The sequence below is a fragment of the Leuresthes tenuis genome, unplaced genomic scaffold (genome assembly GCF_036924035.1).
Source record: "Leuresthes tenuis unplaced genomic scaffold, fLeuTen1.0.hap1 SCAF_18, whole genome shotgun sequence".
NCBI lineage: Eukaryota > Metazoa > Chordata > Actinopteri > Atheriniformes > Atherinopsidae > Leuresthes > Leuresthes tenuis.
The window spans coordinates 12722949-12745937 of NW_027325372.1; the positions used below are offsets into that span (position 1 = coordinate 12722949).

The window sequence follows — 22989 nt, forward strand, 5'->3', positions numbered from 1 at the left end:
TAAAGGCAGGTGCGGCCAATTCCAGATATGCATTAACTCACATTCTTGCCAATTGTTCAGTCGGAAGGTGCACAACGCTAAAAGCTGATCAGCTTAGTGTAAAGAGGGGGAAACAGCTAACCTGGCACCCTCCAATAGTAAAGAATTTCTGACACTTTCAGACACAATATGTTATGTCTTTTCTCTTTCTTTTTGTTCTTTATTTCTCGTTTCTTTTTTAACCAAGGAAATCATTATTTTTAGGGGTTATTTCAAGGGTAAGTCCCTAAATAACATTTCTGGGAAATCAAAGGAAACGAAAAGAAAATCCTACTGCGAAGCTAGTCCAATCAGAGGGTGCAGTAGTTATTACAGGATGTGATGGAGATGTTCTTATGCATCTCTTAGCGTGGGCACAAACGAGCATGTTGACATACTTTAGAATGAAAAATCTATTTCTCTGTAATGAAAAGTTTTTACTCAAGGCTTCGGTTTTTTCCTCACCTGTGTACGATGCTCACCAACAGAGAACTGAACGACAGCATAGTTGGGTGAGGTGTGGATTCCTTCAATGCGCTCCACTGTGGATGAGTCGATCTTCAGCTCACTGCTGATCTCCGCACTCTGGATGAAGTCCTCTGTCTTTAGGTCCTCCACGCGTTTCAGCTCGCCATCTGCCAGCTGGATGATGGAACCCTTGATGAAATATGGGGGGAGTGAGGGGGGCGCCACTGCACTGGAGGTGGACACAGGAGCAGAGGGCGCAACAAGCCCTGGCGGCGCGGGGACAATGGGGAGGTGAAGCTGAGCTTGGACCACTGCACCCGAAGCAGCCTCCTGGAATGAGCCGCTTTGGGTTTCCAAGGTTTCTCCTTTGGGGGCAGTGGCAGCAATATATGTATGTGGGAGTGTTGTTGGAAAAGGTGCAGCTTGGCTAGATGATGTAATGTGGGAGGTTACAGGTTCCAACGCAGGGACTCCACCTCCACTAACAGGGATGATGACTGGTTGGGTGCCTGGAATGAGTAAGTGTTGCTGTAGGCTGGTGTGGTAGCTACTCCCACTGCCCCCTGCAATGTATCCAATAATAGGTGGCTGTGGATAGATACTTGTTGAAGAGAGTCCCATTGACAGTGGCTCTGTAACGTTGTGGGTGGTCTGGATAACAGTCTGGGGTGAAAGTGTGCCGACAGCAGCCTTCAAACTGTCTACACTCAGTGGAGGTGGAAATGTGAATGAGCAGGTGGTGTCGGACGAGGAGGGTGCACGATTGACAGGCTTTCCCACGATGATGCCACCTTTCTCTAGGTTTGCGGGGGCAGAAGCTGTCAGCTTCTCGGGGCTGGCTCTGGGTGGTACCAGCTGGTGGTCCCCATGGCTGTTGGGCATTAACATGACAGAAGTTCTCAGCCCAAAGGGCTCATGAGTAGAGTAGTCTGATGGCAGAATTAGCTGGCGGGCCTCATAGGAAGATAAAGAGGATGTAGCTTCCCGGGATTTGCTCCCTGTCTTGGAGAGGCCAGACTCCATGGATGGTCCGAACCGCCGACCCCTTTCCAGTTCCCCATTGTGGAGCTCTTTGGGTCTGGGGCCAGCTTCCTCCTTCCTGATGGCTCCATCCGTATACTTCACCACAACCTGGGACATGCCATGTCCCAGTGTTTGGTGGGGATACATGGACTGGGACGAAAGATGAGTGCCTCCTTGGTGATGAGGCGACGGCACAGTCCGTGGAGATGTTGACATGTGAACATGATGAAGCATGGGATCTGTGGAAGGGGGAGGCATGGATGTACGTCCTGTAGATGCTCGATGCTGGTCATGTTTGGAGACCTGCGTATGAGCAGATGCTGTTTCTGTGTATGAGGGCCTCTGTGAAGCCAAAGAGGAGGAAGAGGAGAGGGGTGGAGGTGGAGGAGGAGGAGGGAGCAGTTGAGGGGAGATGTATCCCGTGTATGGAGTAGTGTAGGTAGAGGCTATAAACTGCAAATTGGGAGGCAGCTGGGTGTAATGGACAGTTCCTCCGACTGTAGACTGTGATAGAGGGGATGTGTACACTGTAGGATAAGATGATACTAGCCTCAGTGAGGAAGAGGAGGAGGAAGAGTCTGATAAGGAGGTGGAGGATTTATGCTGGGGCCCGTCAGACTGACTGGAGCTCCGGTGTGCACCCATACCGCTCTCATTCCCGCCAGCTACAAGCCAGGTCATGTTCTCGGTGCGCTGGCTGTCACTGGCAGGTGGCAGAATAGGTGAGCGGATTTCAGATGGCAACGTGCATGATGGGATCTCCCTCTTCTTTGGGGGCAGACATTCATTACTGCGTTCGTGGTTGGACTTCATGCTGATTTCACTTCACACCTCTCAACTGTACTTACGTTATTTTTCCTGACGTTTTGGTCTTTAACTTTTCTTATCTGTTTTGTCCTCACACTCTCTGACAACCTTTTTTTTTTACTTTTCCTTTTTCCTTCTCTCACTTTTAATGCTCTATCCTTTGTTCAACATTAGTTAGCATTAACTTTAAAGTAACCTTCCAAATCTCGTCTCCTCTTCCCTCTTAACCTGAAGCAGCTGATTGTCAGGACTTTCCTTGATAACAGAGAAAATCTGGGCTCTAACAGGCAGGTGAGGAAGGATTAAAGATGGAGATGAAGATATGGAGGGGATGTTAGAGGGGAGAAGTGGGGCGGGTTGATCCGTCCAGGAATCTTTAGCAGCTTAGGAGTGAGCCCAGTGTGATAGGGGAGAGCGTCACAACGTTACACCTGCTGCTGCCGCAGAGGATGATGGGGGGCCGAGTGCGTTGCACTTCATGCGGAATCATTTCCCTCCAACGGAAAGCCTGCTCACACGCAGCACAAGCCTGTGGAGGACAGATGGGCAAACTGTTAGAAGAGGTGGGAAGCTCAAACAGATAAATAGTTTATACAAAGCGAGGCAGTTCATTTTTGTTTGTGTGCAGTTTATTCAGCCCAGACAGAACAATGTCTAAGACATTATTACATCAGTTTATTTTCATTCTTCATTTTTAAAAGCTTACACACTGTAACTCATGATGAATAACCCAGTTCAAATCAGCACTGCTCTGATATATGGATCAGTGCTTATGCTGAGCTGCTGTTTGTGCCTCTGAACAAAACAAAAACTTTAACTGCAAAATATCATGTTCTTTGACTAAGGGTGCATTCAGTTCAAGGACTCACATTTTGTTATACAAGTCAATTTTGGGTAATGGCAGTTTATATAAAAACACTGCACACACAAGGAAATTTAATTCCAGGACGAAAGTAATGTATATAAGCTAAAAATAGCATTACGAGCATTTCCGACAGATCAATAATACTCAGATTACAAGCCTGTGCCGTATACAAGTATGTGTGCAGAACCTCAGTGTGCATGTAGGTGTGTGCGCGTGCCATCTGCTAACCACGACCCCCTGCCGCTAAAGATGGACAGCCCGGTGTGAATCTCATAAATAATGTGCAAGCATTTCAAGAACATACACCCATAAATACTCACACATGCACACACAACCAGGCACATGCCTCTCGCTTACTGAAACGGTGACACCTGGTCGTATTTAATTATGCTGACACGTGCTCTTTTCTTGAAACAGAGTACAACTTCGCAAACAAGCACACACTTAGACTCTCACAAACTAGTGCACTGAAGAACAGAAGCTCCACTGCACACTTGTGCAACAGAAACACACTTGACAGTGTGTCAGTTGTGGCACACACACTTGTAATAAACTTGTGCTACATGCACACAGCTGCATAGCATAGCAAATGTTTTCCTTTTCTAGTCCCCAACTATGCACTGTCACAGTTTTATGCTAATGTGACATTTGCGCAGTTATCAACTTAACAAAATTAAGTAAATAATCTAAATGATAGTGATAAAAATGACGATGAATTTATTTAATCTATTAAATGAAAACATAAATACCTTTCACTTCAAATAGCCAGGCGTTAAGCTTACATTTGGAATCGGTTGTCTCCTCACTCCTCTACATTCAGAAGCACAGCAGTTATTTGCATTGTTGCACTGCCTAATGCAGCATGTGCCTTTCTAAAAAGTATCCAATCCCAATCATTACTATACGTAGACAAGAAAGGCAGTATCAATATCAATATTCTCATAACAGGTTACCATTGTAAGTTCATTCTCCCATACCAAGAAGGCATGAAGGCTTTGTCCAGTATTACAGCTTGGAATGTGAAAAACATACCTTTCAGGCATGAACTCAGTCAACACAGAGTAGAATTAAATAAAAGTAGGTCAAAGCTGTATTTATGTAACAGGTCTGGCATGTTATTTATATATACACACACACGTATTGGTTGGTTGGTTGGTGACCAGATGAAATTCCATCAGGCTTCAAGGGCTACTTTGCTAACTTCTGCTAAAAAAAAAACCCACAACAACTGTGTGTGTATATACTTAAGTAGTGTGTGTTCTTTAGCATGAGGGACATCTTGCATCTCAAGCAGGTTCCTCTGATTTAAGAGGTGCCGCAGTGCTCCTAAAACACGACCGCAGAGGCAGGCATAAGAGCAAACACACATGTCAATTCCCATGCACGAGTACAACAGTTTCTGCATGTGTTGGATTTTTTTTTTCCTTTTTTAATAGTCGTGAGCACACACACACACTCAAATACACACCATCTGTTTAGTCAAGCAGGCATGACTCGGAGGTGTGTTGAGAGGTACTGTTGATAGGTGAGCTTTTAGTGCTGAGATGCACTTTTGTTTGGCTCTCCTTGCTCTTCTCTGTCACTTCACCTAACCTCACCTCTGTTCCACTCCACTCTCCTGCCCCAGCCTGCCCATCTCTACCACTACATAAATATATTCTCGTCTATGTTTCCTCCGTGTAATGTTCTTAATCTTCTGTTTTTCAGAATATTTACTTCTTTCCTCTTGGCATTAATTCAATAAAAAAAAATCTAACAACCATGTCTAGAAACCATGAGCTTGTATAACTCAGGAATCGGGTGTCATATATGTGACAAATTGTCTTTAATTGTTCCAAGGTGTTAAAGGAGGCTCCCAACAGGTAGAGAGTGTTGTATTGGGGATTAACCTGAAACTACAGGTGTGGCTGGTCTGTGTGCAACAGCGAGTCTTCTGATAATCCATAACTATTTGTATTCATTCGCCTGGAAAAAATTTCAACTTGAAAATTTGATACGGCATCTTTTCACTGGATGTTGCATCCACTTGTTGCTCTCACTGTAATGACAGAATTAGTCCGTGAGCAGGTATAGAGTATCAATCCTAAACGCATCAGTCTGCAGCTGGTCCACAGAAAATATGCCTGACAATCAAGCCAAGAGGATGCACTTCATCCTCAGATTTAAAAAAATAAGACGACCGTCTTGTGCTCTTGTTTAAATTAAAACTCAGGTGGAAGGAATGTTATGCGTCTCAGACAAGAGACATTTCAGCTGTCACATCAAACACCGACTGCACTGGTACATCAAACCGCATACTTGTTCTTACTGCCATCTGAGCGCTTTTATCTTCTCATCACAACTTTTCTGACAATTCACTATGCCAAGGGAAAATAATTGTTAAAAACTCCAGGTGGAATATCTTATAAAAGTGCACAATAACTATATATATTGTACAGTTATATTCACAGTGTGTAACAAGTGGGCAATGACAGAGCAGCCCCTGAAAAAAAAAACATCTGGATGAGAACACCGACCTGTACAATCTGGGAAAGTATATGTTATTGTCTTTTGACGACGTGAATGAAATGAGAGTTAACAAATTCAATCTCAACAATTGAACTGATTAAAACAGTCCAGACTTATTGACACGGATTTTGATCAAATTAAAAAACATTGAAAAGATAAGAATTTAAAGCTTAATCTTGGACCAATGGGAACTAAATGGAAATACACAGCGGCACTACTAGGAAGTAAGAGTATTCTGTTTTTATACTGATTCAGAGTTCATTTTGGAGGCAGCAGTTTATAGTTCTGTGTTATTTTGACCAGCTGAAACCCATTTAATGTTTCCGTCAGTGAAGTTTTATGGCTCCACATACTTCTGTGCATCATCTAAAATGATCAAAAAAATCTAATCGTAATCTGTTTAACTCTATTACAAGAGAAAAAATATATATACCGGACAGCTGTATTAGACAACATTAATCTATTTTGTATCTAATAAAGTACCAGCTTGTGTACATGCATGCACTGATTTACTATTGTATAAGCAACCATTTAAAAAATCATAAAATAAAAAAGAATGAATAAAATAAAAAATAAATAGCATGGCCCGAACAAGTGGAAACAAAGCCAAGATAAAAACCCTCTTAATTACCATCTGATTTAACTATGGCTGACTGATAAGAGCTGTACTGCACATCTTTCATAATTATCAATGCCGCTTTGTTGAACATGGTCTGCATGACATGCATGTATCTCACATTTCTATCCATCTCTTTAGGTGCAATCCAGGCTCCTAATGCACTCTCTTCCTCCCACTCGTTATCGAATTTGTTTAGTATTATTGCTCATTTAGTTGTTTACATGCTAGTGTGGCTTAGGGAGCAAAAGTTATGGCGTCTGTTGAGGAAATTCACCTTTTTGCATTTTATATACTTTATATCGCTACAGTGGAGAGAGATAAGAGATTTAAAGGAGCAAGCACAAATGAGCAACCACATATATCGAAACTCTCCTAAAATAATGGCCTTAGTCATTTGTGTTTTCTGAAAAACTTAAAAAAAATTACATAGGCCATCATTTTAAGAGGGTGTCGCTATAATAGAAGAAATGACTACAAAAACACTGAAGTCACTTCATAGAAAATCAAGTCGAATGTTGGCTATTAAAAAGAAGAATCTGGACATTTGTGCCTGTGTTTGTGCGAAGAGAGAACTAGCCCTCCGTTGCAGACTCCGACAGAGAGGTTCTGGCAACATTTTGACACTGAATCAGCAGCGGCCAATGGGAAACCTCCACCTCTCAGCTGGCTGACTTAGTTGTGTAACTTTATCACTCAAGGCAATGATATTCGCATATATATGGCTGCACACACTACTGCTGTGGTCCAGCCAAGAAGAGATGCATGCTCACTTTAAACTCCTTTGTACCACTAAAGGTAAAAAAAAAAAAAAAAAAAAGTTCTAGCTTCACAAAACAAAACAGCACGAGTACACCATAAATCAAAGAGGGAAGAGACCTAGAGTGTCAACTAAGGTATTTGAGGAAGTTATGAACAGACGCACAAAGGTAAAAATGAAAGGAGAGCAGAGGTATGAAGGCAAAAAAAAAAAAAAAAGCTTAAGATGCAGGGGAGGCAGAGAAAGAGGCAGGCTCAGCTGACCTACATTACAAAAAGAGAGAGTATTGCTTTGCTGAAACTGACACTTGAACACACATTCACTGAAAAGCTAAGTCACCTGCATCTCGCTGAGCTTGCAGCGTGTGTGAGGTTGTGAGTTAGTGTGTGGATATCATATGACCTGTAACCCAAGCTGTATGCCCTCCATGTGCCTTAGACCCTTTACACACACAAACACTGACAAACGCACAGATCCACATTATCAAATCCAGCTCTGCGACACTTGATGCACACTGTAGACAAAAAATTTTTTTTAAAAACTGTGGACATGGGTGTGGTGATAAGAATCTAGAACTGTTCACTCATTCACTGTGGTGCCATCATTCTGAGGCGTGTACCTTATCTTTGTCACACATAGCCATGTTTCCATAATTTCAAAGAATGCTACATTAACTTAGCCTCAAACTAACTCTTTAAGGTTTAAGGAGGCAATAATGGAGTCCTTTTTGGTTATGGCGCCAGCACTGCACTTTGAAAGCCACTAATAACTTGGGTTGTTTCATATAAAAGTCATAAAATGTTGACATTCAAAGACATAAACGCTGCATTGTCTGTTATGGAGTGTCTCTAAGCATTTGATACCCTCTTCTGACTGAATGGCCAAAACACAAAAGTACATTCTTTTCATTGTATTCATTCTTAAAAATAATTTTGTCTGCACTAAAAGTGTCCACCGCACTTCGAGCCTGTGCAAAAGCTGAGGGCACAATAAATATTTAGGTTCGGATTCATCACACACTGTTCTCTCTGACGTGAACGGGGTTGTGATAGGACCACATTTCTCTTCAACAACCCAAAATATAGTCAGAAAAAAAGAAATGCTCTGTGAAAGAAAATATAGCCCCAACAGAGCCTGATCTTAGAGTTATGGTATCAGTCAGGGTTTATGTGAAGAGACAAGCTCTCAAAGGCGTTTGAAGTAATCTGTGTGCCAAGAACTTTACAGATATATGTGTAAATGTATGTTGGGTGGTACAGACATCTATTATCTACTCCTTTTTTGTGACATCTTTATGTAAACTAATTATTCTTCGAGTATGCTTTGTTTATTTCTTACTAAAACATAATGTGATTCTGTATATGATGACACATCCTACTGAGCTATGAGCTATGAAAAAAAGTTGGAGAGATCTTAGAAATGGTAACAGCAAAAAAGTTGAACCCGTGGGGAAATGGGTTCAAATAGTCAGGTTAGCTTTATAAGCAATTCCTCGATTATCATGAAAAATGCTTGGACAGTCAAGGACCTCCATAGCTCTTCATCTTCAATTGTGTATGTAAGGGTTGAAAATGTTGATTAAGCATTGTTTGCCCTCCAGTTTCCCTGTTATTTGATCGTCACCAGGCAGGTGGGTGTTAGCCATATCTGAACAAGGTAAAAGTGTGAGGCTCAAACTGAGTTTCCTGGTGTTTAACTGTCTTGCATCTTCTGCTGTTCTGTGTTCCATGTACAAGATGTGGAACTTCACTGTGAACTTGCTCTCAAATGCCTTCATCCTGCATTTTGTGTCTGCTTTTGGGACTTGTAAAGCTTAACCTTCATCGGTAAGACGATGGTATTGCTTATCATCGATAATTATCCAGACGTTGATCAGTGTTAACAGGGCTGAAATTGCAATGCTGATTTCACAGCCATTTCAAATCTTTTACCACCTACAGTTTTTGTGTCAACTCCTAAGTTCTGAAGCCATCAAATCTCCTATCAAACATTCTGTATCTAGTAAGTCTGTTTCTCTCTGTCTAGCATTGAAGGCATTGGCAAAGGGAAAATAAAACAGCGATGACGTAGAAAAATCTGTGAAAAGTCATCAGCATAGTTTCAATTAAACATGCACATCAACGAAACATCAGCAGAATGCAGTTCATTCACTGAAACGTGTTTTCTCTGTACACTATGTACAAATATCTCTTTGTAGTCTGCTCATCGATACACTAAACCCTATCCATATCCAATTCTACTTAAAGCAAGAAAATCCACTGAACTTTGCATTTTAGTTCAGGATTTTTACTTTGTGAGTTTTTGGGTCAACACAGGAGTGGCAAAATGTGTTAGTTGCCATGGCACCGGTGGTTTATTTCCATATACCAGGGATGAAATGATTGATCAGACAATTTTCTGCATCACTGGCTATAAAAAATTTGTTGGTGTGCAAATGTAACCGCATACAGCACAAACCATTTTATTTTTCTTCTGGCCAGTAACCACACCCTTCCCAAAGCTCTGGGAAATACGATTTTTGTTAAGTCATCAATGCACCGTCTTCATTTACTGATGTTGTTAACAACTTAAAAAGGTACACTGCTAACTCAAGGTTAGAATAAAAAAAAAACAATCATTTGTCAGGTCATTCAGAGCATTTTTATTTACTAGAATGAATAAAAAGAGGAGGCTTAAGATCTGTAGAGGATATATCATAATTCTTCCCATGTCAGATTTCAAACTAAAACCTCTATCTAGAAATCTGGTGCTCTTTACTTTTGGGTTTCCCAATGACAGGCAGAAAAGGCACGGAACACAGTGTGGTTCTGAAGAAAATGTAAACTGATTCATTTGCTGCCTGGCTTTGCAGTGTTAACAGGAAATTGAAGTGATGCCTTAACAAGTTGGTAGTTGTTATAAATGAAGCCTGGACTTGACTAGTGGTTCTATATGTAGTCTCAATCAATTATTTCATCTTGGTTCCCAATTCTGGTAGAGTACCCATTCTAAAGTGAGAGTGAAAAAACTGAATTTTTTTAACTGTGATTGCCCAGCAGGGCAACTAAAATGGGGTATGACCTCCCAACAGTTGCTATGAAAAAGTTCCAAGAGTTTCAAACCTTTGTTAGACATTTTGGCAACCCAGAGCTAAACTGTTGTCTCTGATTTTGCCAAAAGATTTCCAGCAGCTCTCATGATTTCAGCAGAATAGCATATGTCGCGTTGCATTCCAATTTGAAAATATGCTTATTCATCATTACATTTTGCAATATAATACTAAGTCATAAACAGCAACTTCGTTTTGTTTTTACAACCAACATGCAAGCATTTTGGGCCAACGCCTAAAAAAATACATTCTGGCATTAGGAAACTGGTGAGCACGGCCTACATATGTGTATTTGAGTTTGCATGTGCATGATTGCCCAGTCATAATCATAATCATAATCAAACGGATAAGTTCAACGTGATGCGTTATCTCACTGCTAAATATAGTTCCACTGGTAAGTACAGAGTTGCTGCAGGCTTTTACTTCTCTGTCTCTGTCAACTTCTGCATTTCTTTAGCTGTGCCTCTTTCTGTCAATGTCTTTTTTTCGTCAGTGTAGGTGTGTGTTTGCATGTCTGTGTTTGCATATGGGCATGAATATAACAAGCATCCTGATAGACTGAGAACCTAAACAAGGCTGACACTGTAGTCGTGTCATTCTGTATTCATGTTAATTGCACACAAACAATTAAAAAATCTGCACACGTACAGGAGTTTAGTCAGATGATGAGAGCAATGGAAGATCAGCCATCAACAAATGAGTTAGTGGAGCTGAGGAGGAGAAGACGAAGGAGAGGCTGAGAAAAATAGCATTACGAGAGAGAGAAAGTGAGACGGAGTGGTTCAGAGTTACACAAACAAGGAGAGACAGAGATGGAGTGAAACAAATGACTGTGAGAGAAAAAGAGAAAGTATCGTTCAGAAAACAAACACTTGAGCAGTGTTGCATGACTTGCACTTTCTCACCCCTAAACAACCCTGAAGTTGGTTGGGTGGCTGGAGCAGATGGGGGAAATAGGGGTGATACACAGTATGGGAAAGCTAACAGAAGAAGAAGAATGACAAGAATGTGTTAGGAGAAGAGGAGAAGAAGGGAGCTAGAAGAAATATTTCAGGACGACAGCCAAAGAAGAAAGACAAGCAACAACGACTGTAGGAAAACTAGGGCAGACGCAGTATGCACTTACAAATGACATACTGTGATAGAACAACACAAGCGTTCAGGACACACATAGACACATGCCGACTCTCGCTTGCTCTTACACACACTTCATTGAGAGCAAGCACAAAACTGTGTGAAGTCTACTTACCAGGGTAGCAGGAGTAGCCCACTTCTGCAGCATGCTTTCTCTCCCTCTCTCATTCCTTTGCTCTCTACTGCTCAGCCGTGTCCCTTGCAAAGCAACCCAAGTCTTTCTCTGTCTCCCCCTCAAGCGGAAAAATCCTCAGCAGACTCGGTGCACTTGTGCTACAAACTGCCCTCGGCTTTTCTCACTCCCCCAAACACACACAGCAGATACGCACACACAGCCAGAAGCCCTCTCCTAAATCTAGACAGTGAGACAGGAAGCTCCTTCACTACCACTGACATGCAGCACACAGGTGATCATCCACATCACACACACAAAACTGGTAGCACACACTCGTACACACCCACAGGGAGGGAGTCCCGCATGCAGAGCTCCAACGTGTATTATGCAAGGGGCTGAATGTGAGCCAGAGCTCTTACACAGTCTGTCCTACACACACACACACACACACGCACACACACAGAGGCCCCTCCCACCGTTTTCTCGTCCAACTTCATCAGGTATTCATTCAAAAAACACACACACGCCAGCTGGCTGCACGCCCAGAGAACGCTTACAAGCAGAGAAAGAGAACGCGAGAGGGGGTGGGAGGGTGTTACAGTGAGAAGGGCAGAGAGGGGGACGGTGGGGGAGATAAAGGGGGAGGGAGTGAGCAGCAGAGATTAGAGAGACAGACACAGAAACAGAGAGAGTACATGAAAGAGTAGCATGGAATCCACACATACACAAACACACAAATATGCTTGTATCTATGGCGGCAACTGCGATCTGAAGTTTTTTGGCATCTTTTGGGAATAGCAGGAAATGCTCACATCTGAGAGGTTAGAATCACAGGAGCTAAACATTTTTGTTTCCTGATAATGAGTAGTCATCTTTTTTTTCTGTAAATCAAGAGGAACAAGGCAAAAATATCACCAATATACATACATACCATAATACAATACAATACAATCTTTATACCTACCCCTGACATGAAATACAATTACAAATGGAAACACACACACATTTGAGTTGCATGGTGCAGCATTGAGAATCTGATCAATAATATAAATAAATAAGATTACCAACTTTCTTTTTCTTCTTTTACAGATAAAGTAGGTTTTATACTCTCGTTCAACAAGCCTGCACTTCCTGCTTTACACCACTAGATGGCATGACTGATTGCTAGAGTGCAGCAGTCTATTTCCGTTAGTTAGCTGACCTAGTTAGAGGACCATTTGAAAGTAAATATAGATGAAATGTGTTCTTCAATGCTAAGAGATGTAGTATGCACAGGGAAGAAACAAGCACCCACTCATGAGATATTAAAAACACACATGCACACACAAAAGCTTGAACATCTATCCTTATTGGGACAATGTAATGTAACTTCTATTCACTGTATATAACCTTAACAAAAAAAACCCAACCCCTAACCTCAGAATTTTCATTTATGCCACATTATGACTGATCCTTAATCCCCATAAGGACAACTGGTCCTGACAAGGTCAGTGATTATACCAAAAGTGGTCGTAATGAGAGAAACGCACTCGCACACAAACACACACACACAAAATTGAAAATAATTCCCAAAAGACTGAGTGGGTCCAAACATGCACTAAAATGACATCCTGTTTGTACTGGTTGGTCTTCCTGTCAGCTTGATATCAATCCAGTGTTCAACATCCGATTTTCATGGAGAGTTTAACTATTGCCTGACTGGAGGTGTTTAAACAAATCTGATGTTAATGTGGAGTGAAAGAAGACACAATATGCACCCAGAGAGGATCAGATGAGTAACATGATGGAAAAGTTGTAGTTTCTGAGTTTCTTTTTTCTTTAATACTATTTTGGAAGGTATTTCTGAAAGGAGGCAAATGAGCTGTTATGGTTTCCCAGTGATCATTTGATGATAAAGCAAAGTAGAAGTACTGTAGAAGTTTCTTATCTCGGACTTTCGTACAGTGGAAATTATAGTTTGTGATTTGCTATAATATTGACAACTGCAAAATGCACTTTCATGTTTCTAAAATAAACGGGAAATTTCTTCAGTTATTTTACTTTAACTGGAAGGTCTAGTGCAGCAGTTTGGGAAAATATTATTATTATCAAAGTGTTTAACCAGTTCTTACAACCTCGTATCTCCCCTTTATCGTATTTTACTTTGTTAAAAGCATTCTAGCATTGTGCTTTTGCACAACATAAATGAGTAGTTTAAAAGAATGGAGTGGAGAAAACAAGAAATGACTAAACTGAAGAAAAAGATAAGAGGAACTTAATCAACACATTTGAAAAGGCACAAAGAGGAAGTCAAATAAGACAGAAAGAGAAGCTTTTTTCTTTTTAGTTAGGTGACCTCAACATCACAGCAACACGTGTCTGTTGGGTTGGCAGCTCGTTGTAGAATTTCTCTGCATCTAATCATAAGCAACTCTTGTGGGTTTGTTTCCCATCTACTGTCAAGTGAAAGCAGCATAAGAAATTTCAACTTTTCACAAAGTCATTCTATGTCCTCTATGTTCAGCTGAGCCGTTTCAACACCTGAAACGTTCCCAGTCTGGTTAGCACAGGGACTCACTTCAATCACTCACAGCAACACTCCCATCAGGAAGGATGGAGTTCAGTTACAGATGTAATTCCAAGATGGAGCTATGCAACTGTTGCCATTTGTTTGTTTTAAGCAAGATTATATAAAAAAAAAAACACCATTAAGCTGAATTTCATGAAACTTGGTGGAGAGTTGCACCAAGGCCAAAGGAAATACCTGATTAATGTTGATGTTGATTGCACTAGCCTCTGCTAAAACTACCAAATAAAGCCTTGGCCTTGGCCAAAATTGCTCTTTCTGCATGCTTTTGTCTCTTTAGTGATTTATTTCCCATATTTTTCAGTCATACTTTTAAGAAGTGGCAGTCCCTTTTGAATTGATCATAAATCATTCAAAGTGAAGTTAAAGCAAGATACTTTCAATGTATTCTTCAGGAGTAATAAACAACAAACTAAGAGAATTGACTCCCTGAAAGAAGCAATCAAGAGCTAAAATAAAAAAGCTGAATAAAAGTTTCAGAAAATCTGCGATATTAAAATGCGAGTGTGTGTGTATTTCAATCCAATACTGCAATGACACTCTTACTGGTAGGTCCATCAAGATGTGGTAGATGGTGCTAATTCTCCAGCTGAAATTGCTGAAGAGAGTGCAGAAAGACTGTATGAATTAAAATTGTGCCAGTCAAACCTCAAATGGAGAATGACAAACTGTGAATAACATGATGACTGAAAGAAGATAATGGAAATAAATACGTTTGAACAACTCATGTTATATCGATTTGCTCTTAGAAGTGTTTTAGAAACTGTGTGCATTCTGAGGTCATTTGATTCGCTGTATGCCATCATTTCATCACCGAGCCCGATTGCTTTGCATTCATCCACATCAACAAGCTATATCGGGTTTTTCACCCTTCCGCAAGTTACAGATTTGTTTTTCAGACTTTTGTTGTTTCCATCCAGCTGTTTTTGTACGAAAATTGGAAACATGCATAAAAACAGCTTGATGGAAACAAATAAAGAAACCTGAAGTGCAATTTACAAAGAACCTTATTCTGTCTCTGCCTTCTGCCGAGCAAAGCACAGTCTCAGTCACTAAGGAAACTGATGACAAGCTTCTATATATACACATATATACAAATCACAGACTCCTCTGCTGTCTCCCTTGCTCTCTCACACACAAACACACACACACCAACTCTCTCAGTCACCCACGCAAACCACGCTGTGGTTATGACAACAGCAACCCTCGTCTTCCTACACTCTCTCAACCAATCCATCTCCCTCCGTCACTGTCGGCAAAAGCATCAGCTCTCTTGTTTTCCAGTGTCTCTCCATCTGTCTGTGTGTGTGTGTGTGTGTGTGTGTGTGTGCAGGAGTTTGTGAGACAGCAGGTGTACAGCCGTCTAATGGTCACATACCAAACACACCCAAATGATCACAGCCAGACAGGCTTTATGAAGGCACGTCCTTACTGCGGCTAAAGCATGTTCATGCAATGTTTACGGCCTAATATAAATAATCTTTTGCAATCATGTTCAACAGTATCCACTGAACTCCAGGCCATCTACACACCCCACAAATATCTATCACTCTTTCTCCACCCCCACCCCACATCTCTGTCTCTCGAACAAACCCTCTGCCAGACTGTGTTAACTCGCTGGCAGTGTAGTGTGCTACTTCAGCCCAAACCACATCCCATTCACAAACCTACTAATCCACACACACTATTAGATCCCTGAAAGTCACACACACAAAGAATGTGCATATGTGTGTGGGGGGGGGTGTGCGCGTGCGGGTGTGTGTGTGGGATTAGGGAGGGACTGGAATGGATGGGCAAATCACTGCTAAGCTCCTCTATTGCTGTATAATCCTACTGAGTATACACACACAAACACACACACACAATATGCAAACATGCATTCAGAGTCACATGTGCGTACAAACAAACTTAAACTAATGCCCTCTCATTCGTATTTACACACGAATGAAGCATGTATCTGACACCTAGTCACGCAAACAATGGCAGTCATCACAGACTCATGACGGTAAATGTCCAACATGCTCATACAAGAGCAAATGCAGACATAAACACTGAAATATTACTTAAACTGTTGGAATTTTCTGTAAATTCCTGTTGTAATAGGAGTTGGTTGGAGGGACAAAAGGTGACAGATGAAGAGACAAAACTGAAGAAAGGAAAGTAATCAAATCATTCCACTAACACATTCTCATTTAAAATATGAGCCTGACAGATCATTGGTAAGTCAATTTGTAAGATTATTGCCATTTCTGTAATCTCAAATATTGTACTAATCTTATCTTTGTTCAGTATCTTCACATTGGTCATATTTCTTTGGGTAATGTGAAAGGACTTGCTTACCTCTGCAGATATCCTCTGGCCTGACGACGTAGCCGTGTTTAAGATTTAACGAGGTAAAACCACAGGTTTGACCCTAGGATGGGTGTCATGTAGGTGACATCCTTAAAGGAGTACATTGTAATGGTAACTTATCCTGTAACCATAACTTTCGTGGAGCAGCTTGTTAAGGGTAAGGAAATAAGCACCTAATGACCAAGCAATTGTCTAAAAAAAAAAAATGGGAAAAGAAAACTCTGCGCTTTCTGAAGAGTTAGAAACCCTTTGGCTTTCTCTGACGAGCATCTACATAAGAGACATATCCAACAGAAATTCATTAAAGAAGAAAAAAACCATCTGCGAGTACATCTTTTTTTTTTTTACCAGTTTGAATGAAGTCTGTTGAACAAGTTGCAGTCAAACAATAAAGCTGAAACTGTCCTAAGAAAACACATTAATCCAACCCCTGTTGTGTTTGCAGGCAGATCTATTCATGCCTCAGCGATGGGGGAGTGATAATCAATATGACTCAGTGTCTGTACGTTTATTGCCAGTTTTCCTTCCTACTGCTGCTGCCTTGATCCAAGATCAAATATTTGTTTTGGAATGTAGTTTGTTCTTCTAGTGATAAATGTGCACCTCCAGAACCATATTTGGTCATCTGGTGTCATTTTCATGGGAAATCACTTAAAGCCAGAGCAGGACAACTGGGGTCAAGTTATATAGAGTCATGATCACCATTACTGTGACTTAGACCGTCGTGTTTAGGATGGCCAGATCATGAAAAGATTACCAAAGAAGGTCTGAAAAGCTACTGAGCTAGACTGTCAACTTCTTGTTTGGTTTATTATGGGGTGCAGCTTTAGGTTCCATTCAGTTTACTCTTGCCACCATCACATTATTGTTTCTAGTAAACAATACAAGCTCTGATAAACCCACTGTACACAACAGTACATGCTCTTCACCAAACACTACAAACTTCCATTCTTTTAGAAGAATGAATACAACGCTGCATTTCCTGGGGATGTGAATGAACAACTCCTCTACTTATTAACCATAACAATGGGCCGTAATCAAGGCTAAAGGCGGTCCAACGAAATATTAGAGTGTGCGACTTTTTAGTGGGATGGGCAGTGTACAATCCTATTGGAATTAAGACATTCCCCTTCATTTGTTCATATTATTGTATGACCGCAGCACACCTATACACTCCATGCTTAGGTTTTCCATGTCAGAGGACATTTCCCTAATATGGACACCCTTCCTCAGTCTAAAAAGTTAATTTTAAGCGTACTTTACAACTAATCCCTCCTCAATGTTTATAGCATCTCATATTTGTGTCCCTTTGATGTGTTTTATGTGGGTGAGACATGGTGAGATGCAAAACAGAAAATCAGACAGATGACATGAGTCAGAACATTTCTGAGCTGAATCAGGGTAAAAAAATAGTCAGTGTGAGACAGGTGTGAGATGAGTGACTCTGGAGGGCTGCAGGGAGCACAGTGCTCACACTGCTAAACAGAACAGCTGTGGTGACAAATGTTAGCACACTCCACAGCCCACTAACGCTGCTCGATTTTCTTGTTGGAAAGCACACTCTGTTTTTTTCTTGCTTGAAATGTAGTGAGAAAACTAAGACATACAGACTAATTCTTCTGATGGTGCATGTAACTATGCATATCTGGGACAGGGAAGTAGTCTGCTGTGTTCGCCGAAGGTGAACTGCCACGCTGTAATGGGAATAGACAGAAAGACTGGCACTAATTGGCATGAATGGGCATGGCAGAGGACATTGTGTGAATGAAGGAGAGGTGAGCGAATGCTCAGCATGTGTCCTTGTCTGTGAATAATATGTTCCACCATTTCAAAGGCACATGGACAAAAATATCAGACAGGCAGCAGCACCAGTTGAGCACACACTCGTCAACGCTCTCTGCTCCACACAAACACACATGCAACACCCCTAGACTCAACAGAACAACATGCCATACACACCGGAGCCATATACAACTCAGCCGCCATTTAAACAAATACATTCCACAGCCAGGCACAGCACAAAAGCAACACACGCTACAGGTGTGTGCATGCTGCCCAGCAGCATTCCTACTGCTAAGGTCAAAAGCTGCATGATGAACACAACGATACTTTGATTAAATACTACCACTTCAGAGTTACAGGCAACTAGGTGGCTGCATTTTATGTTGCAAATCTGTGATTAGCTGGATATACTGAAAAACAAAGGAAATGAGGGGGAAAAAAGACAGAAAATAGCTATTTTAATGTTTTTCTGTATCAAATCATAGACGCTAACTTCTTTACTAAGTCGATGAGTATGTCACCAGATGCCACAAGGAAACACAGTATAATATTTTGCAATTAACACTACAAAGGAAATTTCATAAAAAGGAGCTTGGAACTGTTACACACATAACAAATGGGGAAACACTTTCATGTCCACACACATATTTCCTGGTTGTAGTATTCCATGAATTCTTGACTATGAATTATGTTCCTTGTGGAATTATACCTACTTATGGGGCAATAAACACTAACTGTTAGCTGTATTACAACTAGAATGTAGACATATATGTTGTAATAGCAATCTAGCTGAGTTTCAGTTTGTGTTGTTCTTAGATCTCAACTTTCCAACCTCTCCTGACTTAAGAAATCAGTTTGCATTTGGAAGCCTCTTAAAACATTCAAGCATGCACACAAACTCTCCGTAATGAAGCTCAGCTTAACTCCAACATTCCAACCACTTAAGACCTCATGTAGAGAACATCTAAAATAAAAACAGACAGACTGACCACAGGGTTTTGTCATTGCTTGCCTCACTTTTCCAACTTTCTGTAAACATCATTATTTTGAGTAGTTACAGAAGGAGAGCAGTTTGAGTAGTACACAAGGAGAGGCCAGAGAGTTATGTATGGTTACTAAAAACTGACATATTCACGCAAAGTATTATTGTAACGGTCTCAAAAATGAGACCCTGACCCCCTTTCATTGCCAAAAATTCGTTTTGCCTTGAAGACCAACATGGTATGATGGCAGTTAAGACTTTGCAGTGGCAGAGAGAAACAGAGGGAGGGACAGATGAAGAGAGGTGAGAAGAGGAGTGAAGGTTATGAGGAGGAGAGGAAGAGCAAGAAAAAGGCAGAAGTAAATTAAGATGACAGTGATGTCACTGTGTGGTGGGAGTGCAGTGAGATGGGTAAAGAGACAAACAGGAAAGAGATATTGAGAAAAAGACTTGCGAGATCTGTCAGCAGATACAAATCATGCAGACAGCCTTCCACTCCTTAGGCAATTGATTTGAGGATATTGTACCGAATGCTGTGCATGTGTCTGTGTGAGTGAGTGACAGTGAAACTCTGGCTTTGGGCCTCCAGGCATTATCTAGTACTACAAGAAATGTCTCTCTTGACAAAGCCCATTCTCCTTTCTGCTCTCTCAGTGATTGTGTGTATGTGTGTGTATGAACACGGATGCAGATAAGACAAGAGAAATTGAGGTAGAATGAAAAAAAATCAGAAAAGAAAAAAAAAAATAGTCTGTATGTGTATATGCTTGTATTACTGATGTGGCTTCTTTTCACAACACATAAACCACTACATTTCAAGGCAAAGTCTTGGTTAATGTGAGAGATGTAGGGATTATGGTTGAGTCGACAGGGAGAGAAAAAAGAGAGTCAATGCAACGTCCTCTATGGTGACAAAATCACGTTTGTATGTCTGTGTGTGTTTCAAGAGGACAGCATAATGGAATGCTTTGGTTCAAGACCTGCCAAGAGCACTTTTCCCATACGCCTGGGAGCCAAGACCTCCCCAACCAGCCAAGAATAGTATTGACTCTCTCTCACCCACACTCACACAAACACACAAGCACTCACACTTCTTACTGTTTGCATTTGAGAGAAGAAGAAAAAAAAAATGTGTGAAGGGCAGTCTTACTTAAAGCAGCACAGTGCAAGAGACAGAAAAAGGAAAAAATAAGAAAAAGACTTATACAACAGGCAGTACAGTGCACTCCCCCAGCAGAAGTACACTTTGGCAACGTGTTTTTCATCAACATGACACAAAATGAAAAAATAATTTATTTCTAATGAAGACAGACATGAAGGGAGGTAGAGAGAGCAGCAGCAAACTGCCGTGTTGCTCAAACTTGCTCCCTCCTGTGGGGTAAATGCGCCTGCTGTCGCTGTTAATGTATGTGTGCGTGCGGGTGTGTGTACACTTAAACAAGCATGTTTACAATGAGGACCAGAGTATAATCCCTATTCCCTCTGCATAACACCAAATGTGGATGGCAGTTGTGTACCTTCACCAACCAGGGGACTTATATAAACCAGTGAGTGGGATCCATACCAAATGTGAATGTGCACACAAAATGGCGAATGCCAAAAGATAATGAGATTACTAAAACTTGCATATCTACATGACAATGTTGTCTGTATACATTGCACTCCACCTGGAAATGTGAGCTCATGGATCAGCTTCATCTCCCACCCTCCTTTCTGGTGAATCACAGCAACAACAAGGCAGAGCAACAAAAGACATTTCTCTCTAGCACAAACAACAAATCTTTGTGGTCCCAGAAAAATGGGCTCAATCTTAATTCTTCTTCATGTAGTCCCCAAGCAGCACTGGTGCACCCATCAGGTAAAATTACGTACTGTAGTTTTAGCATGTTTACAGAAACCAGGATTACTCACTTCACACCTTGCCAAAGTGATTGCACAAACCAGTGGAATCCCACATCATGTGGTATCATTTTGAAATGGGAGTTTAATATCTTGTTTTTTACCCCAAGCTTGGTTAAAATCATGGTTAGGACTCATAACGTGGGTAGGGAGGGTAAGAAACGTCACTGGCTTCACTTCCTAATTTACAAAATCACATTATGTGCATACTTGTCTTTGAATTTCCATGTTCTGTATTCTATATTTCATTTCTTTAATCTGGAAATCCTTTCCTTTCTGTTTTATTTTGTAAAGTTTGTTCCTCTTTTCTTTTTTTTGGCTTTTTATGCCTTTAATGGACACCACAGTTGAAGAGACACAGGAAGCAGGGGGCAGAGAGAGAGGGAATGACAAACAGCAAAGGGCCGTCCCATGCAGGATTTGAACCGGGCAAGCCAGCTGCAGCGAGGACTGTAGCCTCTATACATGGGGCGCCCGCACAACCCACGCCACTGACCACCCCTTCTCATCTTTTTTAACACATCTGCATTACTTTGATATTCACTGCCTTCAGCATATATACACTACCAGGGTTCCTTTGTTTAGAGCCATATTCTAGTCATACCTCCAGGTTCCTGTCTTTTGCCTGATAAAGACATAATGCCTGCAGCCATGTCTGACACCAGCACTTATTCATAAAAGCCTTTGTGAGAGCAAATTATTACAAAAATAAGATACTTAACGTCAATTTTTCCTCGTGCAAATGGCTTGTATAGAAAAAATTGCATCCCGAAAAAAGACAAAGCACTAACACCAGGTCTGATTTCAAAAGCTCTGCTTAAAAAGGGCTTGATTAAAAACTTTTGCTGTTTACATCGATTCTTATGACTCACTGGGGAAATGCATTACAGTGAGCAGAGAGACCATCCATCAAATAGAAGGCCTGTGTTCAAATCCTTGACCTCACGTATGTGCTCAGCTGAAAACGTCTGTTAGATAATCGGCAGCCGCTCCAAAGCTGCTATTCTGTAGCTGACCCTCCGATCTTACTCCCCAGTTTAAGGCGGTGGGGAGAAAATTTCTACTCTTGGGATCAATATCAGCACAAATGTGGTGTATTTATACGGCAAGTTATTCAGAGAAAATCAACCGCAATTGTAGTCTGTGGCTTTGTAGTAATTTGGAGAATTTCAGAGAAATGGCAACAGGTAATCAAACGCATACACAAAACATAAATACAAGCAGCTGGTAACCACAACACACACTCCTTCGCTTCTCAGGCTTTCATTCTGACAGGAACACCCCTCACTAACTGGTTTCTAAAGGTGTAACATATTGAAGTATATTGTTGCTTCAAGAAAAGAGTTCAGATGCAGGACAACAAACAAATTCACTGTCACTCAGCGAACTAGGATTCTCTTAATCTAAAAATGAATCTCCACCAATCACAGCTAAGGCAGTAAACAAATTCAGTTACCCTTCGTTAGCAGAGTCTGAGTGGCTTTATTTGAGCAACTGAAGGATGCCTACTTATCTCGCTGGTATCCCTTAACTTGAAGGCTTCAAAGAGTGGGTGAATGAATAAATGATGGACCATATTGTTTTGGTCAAGTCATTATACCGCATGACCAATAATGAGGGTTAGAGGAGTAAGCCACTAATTTGAACCCAGTTACGTATACTTGTGATGGGCTTCGGTTCAAAGCTTTAGAGGGGAAAAACTGAGCTTATGAGCTGCCACTTCACTCACATTAAAATGAAATGCACTTAAAATGCATCTGTGCGGTGGCCAGGTTGCTGGGTTTATCAGCAAACCAAGGCTCTTGGCTATGAAGAGAGGGCTGGAAAGTCCTTGATGCCAGAACTAATAAAATCTGACTAAACATGACAGACTTACAGCTTTTAGCTTAGGATAGCAATGTGACAGCAGTTTGTCAGTAATGATTCAGTGGCGAGCAGTGAACTGTCTTCAAGCTTATCAGACACGATGTTAATTCTAAAAACATGACATGCAGAAGGGGCCCCAA

At 41.2% G+C, this 22989-nt stretch overlaps 1 protein-coding gene across 5 annotated transcripts in view; it reads right to left on the reverse strand.

Moving 5' to 3' along the window:
- atxn1a (ataxin 1a) overlaps positions 1 to 22989 on the reverse strand; it is a 92111-nt gene that overhangs the window by 10814 nt on the left and 58308 nt on the right. For 4 of the 5 annotated variants that reach the window (XM_072370708.1, XM_072370706.1, XM_072370707.1 and 1 more), the window contains one exon: positions 484 to 2845. In XM_072370708.1, coding sequence (XP_072226809.1) covers positions 484 to 2322 — 1839 coding nt within the window. In that variant the 5' untranslated portion in view covers positions 2323 to 2845. Of the gene's footprint in view, positions 1 to 483; positions 2846 to 11402; positions 11775 to 22989 lie in introns of those variants that run through there. The other variant, XM_072370710.1, reaches the window with a different exon arrangement.